Raw genomic sequence first — 9,201 nt, 5'->3', positions numbered from 1 at the left:
GGATCAACAAAAGCGGTAAAGGAAAGGCGGTATACAGAGCAGAGGTGCATTGTGGCTGGTGTTGATTGTGTTGGTTTTGATCTAAAGACTCTGATACAACTGTCGTACAGTCTTTTGAATTGGGTATCGTCGATCCTCACTTTGTTGTATCTTACAGTGCTGTCCACAAGGACAGTCGCAGCGGTCGTGTCGTTTCACTCCGAGGTGCTGGCGCCCCACGAAGTCACGTCTGGTGCCTTGCTCTATGCTTGACTCATTGATTCGACTCTCGAGATAACATCTGCAGCTGCAAGGACGAGATCATCATCCCCGTACTGGCCGATGACCTGGATGCCAACAGTCTCCTCGAGAGGCTGCTCAGCCGCCAGATCGTCGCGCGCTATCCGGACAGGAACGCTGATTGATGGTAAGCCAGCAAGACTGGCCGGTACTGTGAAGACATCGTTCATGTAGGTGGATATGGGGTCTTGTTCCTTGACGCTTGTCAGGGATGGTGCAAGCGTCGGAGCAGTAGGACAGACAATCACATCGACCGTGTTCTCATCTTCATCCGACTTTGGCATGTCGTCTACTAGAGGGTTTACCGTTGTGAATACTCTGTTGAAGTCGTTTTGGACGAGTCTGCGGATTTTTTGTGCTTGGATAAAGTAATTGTCCATAGCCTGGGCACTAAGCGTGAAAGTGCCGAGCAGAATTCGTCGTTGTGCCTCAAGTCCAAATCCTTGACCCCTTGTCTTTGCGAACAGGACGCTTTCGGGTGTACCGTCGATGCCTTCTGCTCTGCTACCATATCGAACTCCATCATACTTCGCAAGGTTGCTTGAGGCTTCCGCAGGTGCCAGAATGTAGTATGCTGACAGTGCATGCTGGGTCGCTGGTAGGTGTACAGGGTGCAAGCTGTGTCCACTCTCATACAGCTCTTTCAAAGTACGCGTCCATGCCTGTCGAACGGCAGGCTGTAGCGTGCTGATATTGTAGTCTAGCGGGATTCCGATTCGGAAGAAGGCCTTTTTCTTATTTTGTAGACGAGCACGGGTCGAAGGGGGGAGCGAGGTGGGGTCTTGGGGGTCGTAGGCGTTGAGCTTATCTGCAGCTGAAGTCAGATGTGCTTTACGGCAGCGGGACCATCAAACTCCTACCAAAGACAGCGCGGACGTCTTCAACGTCTTTGCCTAGAATACCAACGGTGTCGAGTGAGTTTGCATATGCGATGACGCCCCATCTGGACAAGAGTCCATAGCTGGGCTTGAATCCTACCACGCCTGTGTACGCCGCCGGAAGTCTGACGGAACCACCGGTGTCTGTTCCCAGAGCTGCCCAGCACTGTGCGCTTGCAACAGCAAGGGCGCTTCCTCCTGAACTGCCTCCAGCACTCCTCTCTTCCTCGGTTGCACACCTTTGCATCTTTACAGCTCCCGAGTTTGAGTGCGTCGAGTGCGAGCCCATACCGAACTCGTCCATGTTCGTCTTGCCGCAGACCACCGCGCCCGCATCCCGCAGAAGTTTTACTACTGTCGCATCGTATGGACTTGTGAAATCTTTCAGTATCCCTGAGGAGGCTGTGGTCTTCAGGTCTGTGGTGCAGATGTTGTCCTTGATCGCGATCGGTTTGTCTTTGACATCGTGACGTTCGATCTTGAGGTTGGCGTAAGAGGCCAATTTCGAGGGCTCGGCTAGCGACACAAATGCATTGAGGTGCGCGTACTTGAACTGGTTGGCTAGGTATTGCTGCGCGTGCTTAGGAAGTGACATTTGGGTTGGGTGTCGCTCCAGCAGTTGAAGCTGCGGAAGTTGCAAAGGCGTGCGGTCAGTCTCCAGCTTCGTAGAGCTGCCGCATGACTCGCCTCGCCTTGTATACATTTGGCACTACTGAGTCTCAATAATTCACTCTAATGTATTCGAGTCAAATTCGAGTCTCATCAGCTATCTCATCTTTGCAATTGGATATTCATTCGCACAAGCACATCCCAGTCGCAGCCGTTATCTGCTCAGCAATTGTCTGGCGTAAGGAACAGAAGCTGCCATCGCACAACAGATAGACAATGACGAATTTGTGGCTCTGAAGTTGACTCGATTGCGTGCGCAATCAAGCTGGCTCTTTCTCTGTGTTGCCAGCGATTCCTGTTTGTGCCTCTCCCCGCGTTGGCGATGTCGAAATGTCAAAGCGGGATTCCTGCAGGGTTTCAATCGACGCCTCAATGACGTCCGTGGTCCCTTCCCTGAACGGAACACCACCTTGGAATGTCTGCTTCGGGAGGCTCTGCCCCTCATAAGATCCCCTACTTCACTGCCTTCGCTTGGAAGATCTACGACATCAAATTCCTCCTGCTCGACTCGAGCGAACTCTCCGCCATGTCAAAATCAAAGGCGCTCCAGTCGAACCTGGACGTCGACTACGTGATCAGCTACTGCTTTGCGAAAACGGGTGTGCAGCACGTGAAGACACTAAGAAGGAGCTGGAGCTGATTATCGTACAGACAAGGCCCAAGCCGCAGCTCAATTCGAGAAGCTGTGCCATGCTCTTGCGAATGTGGGTCTGCAGACAGAAGCCCGCAATGGCGACAACCACTCGCTGCTGCTCTTCGTCAGGGTAGCTTCTGACGAGCACTTATTTGGTGAAGTCTACAGGTCAAGGTGCGCATATCACTATGAGCTTCTATACCTTAGCAAAAGTAACACGAGTTCAGGGTGCGAGACTGGATGCATGGCGTCCGCTCTGCTGCCCCCGACAAAGAGACGCGTGCAGCACTCGAAGCCGAGCCCCTCTACGAAGCCGAACGTCTACGCATTATCTACCAACTGATCACCAACCCTGCAAACGAAGGCGGAGCTGGCATTACCCCTAAAGAAGGGGATTGGGAGAATGTCGAGTCCATCTTTGCCCTGCACGACCACGCATACAACAAGGATTGGATCAAGAAATGGACACAGTCGTACTTTCTTAAGACGGAAGATCTTGACGATATTCGGAACCGCTTGGGCGAGAAGGTACGTCTTACACACAAATTCTCTAGCTGTACAAGCTGACCCCCGCAGATCGCTTTCTACTTCGCATTCACGCAATCCTATTTCACCTTCTTAATTCCTGCAGCCGGGTTCGGCGCCTTTGCATGGCTCTTCTTCGGCCACTTCTCGCCCATCTACGGCATCTTCAGCGCGCTCTGGTGTGTCGTCTTCACTGAATACTGGAAACAGCAGGAGGGTGATCTCAGTGTCCGCTGGGGCGTTAAAGGAGTCTCCAAGATCGACGTCAAGAGGAGGGACTTTCTACACGAGAAGACGATCACAGACCCTGTGACTGGGGAGCAGGTCGGATTTTTCCCTGCGCAGAAGCGCTTCCAAAGGCAGTTGCTGCAGGTCCCCTTCGCCATCGCGGCCACGCTTATGCTTGGAACTGTCATTGCAACCTGCTTTGGCATTGAGGTTTTCATCTCGGAGGTCTACAATGGGCCGCTTAAGAGCGTATTGGTCTTCATTCCTACGGGTATCCTCACCACCGTCAATCCTGTCCTGAACACCATTCTGACTCAGTTCGCTACACGACTTACCAAGTTCGAGAACTACGAGACAGCAAGCGCGTTCGAATATTCCTTGACCCAGAAGATCTTCGTTCTGAACTTCATCATGTCCTACCTAGGTATCTTCCTTACTGCGTTCGTCTACGTACCCTTCGGTACCATTATCGTGCCGTACCTCGACGTCTTTAATGTGGCTGTTCGACCATTTGCCGAGGACGAGAAGCAGCTGCACCTCAGCTCTACCACCGACGTTTCTGCCTGGTCGATCAACCCCGACCGTCTCCGCAAGCAAGTCATCTACTTCACTGTCACTGCGCAAGTCGTCAACCTGGGCATGGAGCTCATTGTTCCCTATCTGAAGCGCCGAGGTTTCGCCAAGTACAAGGAGATGCAGTCTAAGCGTGCCGCGAAGAACGGTGGTGCTGCCCCATCAGCTGCTGCTAACGACCCGCCTGAGGATGCCGCTTTCTTAGAGCGTGTCCGCAAAGAAGCCGAACTCGGTATCTACGATGTCACCGCCGATCTCCGCGAGATGGTTGTGCAATTCGGCTATTTGTCCCTCTTTTCCGTCGTCTGGCCTCTAACCGCCGTTTCGTTCTTGATCAACAACTGGATCGAGCTCCGCGCGGATGCTATGAAGATCTGCGTCGAGATGCAACGTCCCATCCCATGGCGTGCCGACACCATCGGTCCATGGCTCGACAGCCTCACCTTCCTGACCTGGCTCGGCAGCCTGACTACCTCAGCGCTTGTCTACATGTTCTACGGCGACGGCAAAGGCCCCGACGGCAAGCCGTCCAACATCCAGCTCTGGGCCCTCCTCCTCACCGTCTTCTTCGCAGAGCACGGCTTCATTCTCGTTCGCACCGCGGTCCGCATCGCGGTCTCGAAGATGGACTCTCCAGGCCAGCAGAAGGAGCGTCGCGAGCGCTTCTTGATCAGGAAGCAGTTCTTTGAAGAGAACTTGAGCCAGCTCCAGAAGTTTCCCACGCTGACTGATGGCGGGGAGGAGATTACGAGAAAGAGCCTTGAGGAGGATGCGAGGCAGTCTAGTCTTAAGGAGTCGACGCCTGAGACGAGGTTCTGGACTCGCCAGCGCGGATGGAAGGAGTCGGCTAGCGTAGGCAAGACGCTGATTGAGCGGGCTGCGATCGAGGCTAGTCCTGAGAGGAAGAAGGAGCTGTAGCGTTTTGAGTGGCAATGGCAGTTATCCTAGGGGTGTATGCATGGAGACGGAATGTGGAGACTATGGAGGCAAAAGCAAGATCTCGACGTGGGTTTCCTAGTGGAGCATTTCTAGCCTGGCGTTTGTGAGCGACCTAAGCAATATCGACATGAGATTCTTACCTTGCGAAACGTTGTCTTGCCATTCAACTGTCCGTCCTAGAAACGTACGTGCGTATCGTTAAGATCTCGTACGAGTGCGGCTTGACCCCTGCAACGGAAGACGTTTCTGTACATCAGAAATCTGTTGTTTCGAGCTGAGCTGAGCTTCGCGGCTCCCTCACAAGACCCATACGGCGTGGAAACTAGTGGGTGTACATATATCTCATTGTTGCGTCCTATGTTTCCTTCCTGCTGTCTCTATACCTCAACCAGCTGCCACCCCGCGCTGTACTTTTCACTTCTCACTTCAAACATTCCATCCTTCCGCCGCGCTTATGCAAATATCCCTAAAGTATGAACAAGACTCGAACGTGTACGGCTCCGAACGGTGACGGCCCGTCTAGTAGCCGACCTTCTTCAGGTACTCGCCCAGCTCGGCAACGCTGTTGAAGGCGTTAGGCGTCTGCACGTCGGCATTGTGGTGTGCGATCAGGAGCGCTTGGGTTGTCTTGTAGGCCACGACGCCTTCCTTGCCCTATAGCATCACTGTTAGTATCTGTGCGCAGGTCAGGACTCGCGATTCGAGTGTGTGAACGATGGACTAGAGGAAGGTTCTGGGCGCACCTTCTTTGCCTTGAGTGAATCGTCTGATGCCTCAATGGTCATGTACTTCTCGCCGTTGATCTTGACGCCGTTGGCGATGACCGCCTTGGGCTCGCTCTTGTCGGTGAAGGACGCGGCGATGGCGCCCATCTCGGCGGGGGTGAGCTGCTGCTGTCAGCTTCTATCCTGTGTACCGCGCTCTTGTTGCCGCGGCTAGCGTGATTGCTGGTGTCGACTTACGGAGAAGCCGGGGGATGAGGCCCAAGTTGTCTGGCCGGTGGCATCGCAGATGACGGCCTTGTCAATGTTGCCAGTGCCGACGAGGCTGCGGGGCAATTAGAGATGCGCTGTGTGTTTTGCGTGGAGCTGGTACCTCTGGTCGACGTATGCTGGTGTGGTTGTCAGCTCCAATAATGGCCCAAGTGCGTCACCGGTGCTCACCTTGCCAGGACATGTTTGCGGAGGGGTAGTGTGCGGGCTGCGGGAGCTGGGTGGAGTGGGTGCGTGGAGGTTCGGTAGGACTGTCGCAGAAGAAAATCGCAAGTTTGAGGCGAGGTAGATCAATCAGGTCTGACTAAGCGGCTGTGAAGGTATGCGGTGTGGAAGGGCGAGTGTTGGGTGTTGTCTTGGTGGGGCGGTTTCTCGTGGCGGGGTTGTTAGCAACGGCGAGGAGCAGCGCAGAGATGCGGCGGTTGTCTCAACACAATGCGATACTGACTGCCTACTGCGATTATTGTGATTGCACCATCGTGAAGCTGCCTATCGAATGAGACGTCTCACAGTCCTTCTGCCTCAGCCTTGTGCCATTCCGCAGCTTCCACAACTGTCACGCAAGGGTTCAGGTCTTGATCCACTCGAAGAGGCCGCCACTTGGACGCCCGACACTTGATTCTGAGTAAAAGGCAACAGTCCACCACTTGGACAATTCTCCAATAAAACTCTTGAAATTCCAGCCTTGAACTCCCAGAAGTGTTCTGCTACATTTGTTTCAGCATCAACATGGCTAACCCTCCAGCTTCTGTTCCAATCACAGTTCGCGGACGATATCTCTGGAGAGGGGACGAGCGGGTCAATTTTCTGGATCTTTCAAGTGCTTTCAAATGCTGATTGAAACGCAGTTCTTTGTTCGGGGAGTTACATACCAGGTCCCAGACGCGCAAGATCCAATCTCAGACACATGTCTACCGCAGCTGAAGCACGATGTCGAACTTTTCAAAGAGCTGGGATTGAATACTCTGTTCATTTGTTCGTAGCCATGCCTTTTTCCCGAACGCTGTGAAGCTGATAGTGAAAGACACGGTCGACAATACCAAGAGGCACGGTCAGGCCATGAAGTTGCTTGAGCAAGCCGGGATCTATGTCTTCACATCAGTCGCTACTCCCTTCAGCAGTATCAATCGAACGGAGCCGTACCAGTCGTACCACCGACCGTCAGTGACAGAGTACTTCCAGACCGTTGACGTCATGTCGCAATACCCAAACACGTTGGGTCTTCTTGCGGGCAATAGTGTGACCAATAGCCCAAGTACTCAGAGAGCGGCTCCGGTCATCAAGGCGGTAGTCAGGGATCTCAAGCGATACATGAAGATACACAACGAAGCTAACGGCCAGAGGATTCTTCCCATCGGCTACACCGCCGCTGACGCCGATCAATTGGACACGACAGTGCTCAACTTCCTCTCCTGGGGTGACCCAGCAAGCTCAATTGATTTCTGGACGGTCAGTACTACGTTCGCTCTCAACACCCGTAGGCTGACCCTTTCCAGTGCAACTGCTATATGTGGGCAGGGCTTTCAAACTACCAGATATCCGGCTACGAGCGACTGGTCGCTCGTCTGCAGAGCGCCGCTCTACCTATCATCATGTCCGAGTATGGCGTGAACATACAGCCACGTCAGTTTGAAGAGACAGCAGCCCTGTACTCTCCACAGATGAGCCAAGTGTTCTCCGGAGGCTGTGCGTACGACTTCTGGGAAAGCTCGAACGGCTACGGCTTAGTTGAGCTCGTCAATCAAGAACAACCTCGCACAACTCCGGCCTGGGCTGTAGAGCAAGATGATGAGACACCACTCGCTCGAGCAGATGATCCAGAGAAGACAGCGGAAAAGCGGCAGACGGAGCGAGGTCCACTGTCGATCTACCATGACTTTGTGAACTTCAAGGCCAAATTGGACGCGACTAGACACATCGAACACGATTGGGAAGGCGACATCATGGAACGCGAGGCCACTGAGAGAGGAAGTGTCGATGTTTCGCAGATGAATTGGCCTTGGGAGCCGGAAAACCAGATTCCTGATACTGTCGTGGATTGGGTGGAAACTGAAGACTTGGTCAATGGAAGAGGTCTGCTATATGTTATGTAGGGTTGGCTAAGCGGCAGCGAGGTTTCGTGGTGTACGAAGGTAGTAGAACGGCCCGTGCGCGCCGCTAGTCTTCAAGCTCTCTGACGATCATTCGGCGAGCTCCAAGCTTCAAAGAGATTCAATCTACCTCCACATTCTTGATTTTATAGCCCGACCAGTCGGTGAACCGTTTTTCCAAAATCTTGCAAATCAAGCCACCCAGATACTAACTCGATTACAATGCCATCGCGCTCGCCGTCTCCAATGGATCGGTCGCGGTCACGAACGCGTTCTCAAAGCCCGCGCGATCGTTCGCACACACGCTCACCCAGGCGCTCTCTTTCAGCGCAATCGCGATCGCCTCCTGATTCAAAATCACCTCGTCTTCTGTCACGGTCTCGTTCGCGCACACGGTCCCCGACTCCTGGACGGAATGGGCGCAGAAGCCGTACGCCAGACAAAAGGTCAAGATCAAGGTCGCGATCGCGGACAAAGTCACCAGGTGGAAGAGGGAGATCTTATACTCGAAGCCCAACACCAAGGGATGGGTCGCCAGCGCCGAGGAGTGCAAAGGTGAGGGGATTAGGCAGCAACAGCCTCGCATACAAATGCTGATTATTCGCGCAGATCGTAGTGGAGGCATTAACAAGGAACGTCAAAGAGGATCACATTCGCGAAATATTCGGGAAATATGGGACGATCAAGGACTTGAGGATGCCTATGAACCCAGTCTGTAAGTACAACTCAGTCCCATCCACAAAGTTGTGCTAATTCGGCAAGTCAATGTGAACCGTGGAACCGCCTACATCATGTACGAGGAGATCGACGACGCCGAGCGCGCAATTGCAAAAATGCACGAAGCACAACTAGACGGCGCAAAGATCCAGGTCTCGCTCGTTCTCCCACGCCGGCGCTTCTCACAGACACCGCCTCCCAGGCGAGGAGGCCCACCACCACGCTTCCCAGACGACCACGACGGATATGCAGGTGGAGGGCCGCCAGGCGCATACAGGCCTCCGCCGATGGGCGGCTACGGAGGCGGTAGGGGTCGCGGACGATCACCTTCACCACGAGGAGGATGGCGAGGAAGAGGCAGAGGAAGAGGGAGAGGAGGTCGCGGCGGCGGCGGCGACTTTGGATACAGACCACGCTCCTACTCGAGATCTAGGAGCAGGAGTCCGCGCAGAAGCATGTCACGATCATCGTACAGCCGGTCACTCTCACGGACACCACCGCGCAGACGAGGCGGCGGAGGTAGCTATGGTAGGAGAGACTCGCCGCCTAGAAGAGGAGGAAGAGGCGGCGGCGGTGGTGGCGGTGGCGGTGGGAGGAGGAGCCCAAGCTATGATTCCTACGACAGCCCACGGTCACGAAGCAGGAGCAGAGATCGCAGGTAGCATCCATTATTCCAA

General features: G+C 54.1%; 5 protein-coding genes across 5 annotated transcripts; 3 read left to right on the top strand and 2 right to left on the bottom strand.

Moving 5' to 3' along the window:
• Window positions 1-1,772, bottom strand: M421DRAFT_416666 (amidase signature enzyme). The gene is made up of 2 exons (XM_033591157.1): window positions 1,140-1,772; window positions 1-1,087 (listed from the first exon to the last, which is right to left on the bottom strand). Exons 1-2 carry the CDS (start codon window positions 1,750-1,752, stop codon window positions 243-245), a joined length of 1,458 nt encoding a protein of 485 aa, XP_033453330.1. The 5' UTR covers window positions 1,753-1,772; the 3' UTR covers window positions 1-242.
• Window positions 1,773-2,207: 435 nt separating this feature from the next.
• Window positions 2,208-4,872, top strand: M421DRAFT_416665 (DUF590-domain-containing protein). Its single transcript, XM_033591156.1, has 4 exons — window positions 2,208-2,425; window positions 2,478-2,634; window positions 2,688-2,988; window positions 3,037-4,872. Exons 1-4 carry the CDS (start codon window positions 2,242-2,244, stop codon window positions 4,702-4,704), a joined length of 2,310 nt encoding a protein of 769 aa, XP_033453329.1. The 5' UTR covers window positions 2,208-2,241; the 3' UTR covers window positions 4,705-4,872.
• Window positions 4,873-5,244: 372 nt separating this feature from the next.
• On the bottom strand, window positions 5,245-5,901 carry M421DRAFT_1640 (Profilin/allergen; the record flags this gene model as incomplete). Its single annotated transcript, XM_033587706.1, has 5 exons — window positions 5,245-5,379; window positions 5,469-5,612; window positions 5,688-5,772; window positions 5,821-5,836; window positions 5,889-5,901. The coding sequence occupies 5 exons, from the start codon at window positions 5,899-5,901 to the stop codon at window positions 5,245-5,247; spliced, it is 393 nt and encodes a 130-aa protein (XP_033453328.1).
• A 461-nt stretch (window positions 5,902-6,362) lies between these two features.
• M421DRAFT_416663 (glycoside hydrolase family 72 protein) lies at window positions 6,363-7,950 on the top strand. The gene is made up of 4 exons (XM_033591155.1): window positions 6,363-6,515; window positions 6,566-6,692; window positions 6,742-7,166; window positions 7,214-7,950. The coding sequence occupies exons 1-4, from the start codon at window positions 6,447-6,449 to the stop codon at window positions 7,808-7,810; spliced, it is 1,218 nt and encodes a 405-aa protein (XP_033453327.1). The 5' UTR covers window positions 6,363-6,446; the 3' UTR covers window positions 7,811-7,950.
• Window positions 7,951-8,029: 79 nt separating this feature from the next.
• Window positions 8,030-9,186, top strand: M421DRAFT_98217 (RNA-binding domain-containing protein; the record flags this gene model as incomplete). The annotated part of the gene is made up of 3 exons (XM_033598590.1): window positions 8,030-8,362; window positions 8,417-8,522; window positions 8,570-9,186. The coding sequence occupies 3 exons, from the start codon at window positions 8,030-8,032 to the stop codon at window positions 9,184-9,186; spliced, it is 1,056 nt and encodes a 351-aa protein (XP_033453326.1).
• Window positions 9,187-9,201: the final 15 nt, after the last annotated feature.

The sequence above is a fragment of the Didymella exigua genome (genome assembly GCF_010094145.1).
Source record: "Didymella exigua CBS 183.55 unplaced genomic scaffold M421scaffold_3, whole genome shotgun sequence".
Lineage (NCBI taxonomy): Eukaryota > Fungi > Ascomycota > Dothideomycetes > Pleosporales > Didymellaceae > Didymella > Didymella exigua.
This window is presented reverse-complemented; position numbering and strand designations above follow the sequence as displayed.

Excerpts from the sequence above, each read along its gene's own strand:
- M421DRAFT_416663 (XM_033591155.1), top strand. The coding sequence starts at position 6,447 with ATGGCTAACCCTCCAGCTTCTGTTCCAATCACAGTTCGCGGACGATAT. Across the intron at positions 6,516-6,565 it reads TCTGGAGAGGGGACGAGCGG|TTCTTTGTTCGGGGAGTTAC; the intron begins GTCAATTTTCTG and ends ATTGAAACGCAG. Across the intron at positions 6,693-6,741 it reads ATTGAATACTCTGTTCATTT|ACACGGTCGACAATACCAAG; the intron begins GTTCGTAGCCAT and ends TGATAGTGAAAG.
- M421DRAFT_416666 (XM_033591157.1), bottom strand. The coding sequence starts at position 1,752 with ATGTCACTTCCTAAGCACGCGCAGCAATACCTAGCCAACCAGTTCAAG. Across the intron at positions 1,088-1,139 it reads AGACGTCCGCGCTGTCTTTG|ATAAGCTCAACGCCTACGAC; the intron begins GTAGGAGTTTGA and ends CTTCAGCTGCAG.
- M421DRAFT_416665 (XM_033591156.1), top strand. The coding sequence starts at position 2,242 with ATGTCTGCTTCGGGAGGCTCTGCCCCTCATAAGATCCCCTACTTCACT. Across the intron at positions 2,635-2,687 it reads GGTGAAGTCTACAGGTCAAG|GGTGCGAGACTGGATGCATG; the intron begins GTGCGCATATCA and ends ACACGAGTTCAG. Across the intron at positions 2,989-3,036 it reads GGAACCGCTTGGGCGAGAAG|ATCGCTTTCTACTTCGCATT; the intron begins GTACGTCTTACA and ends TGACCCCCGCAG.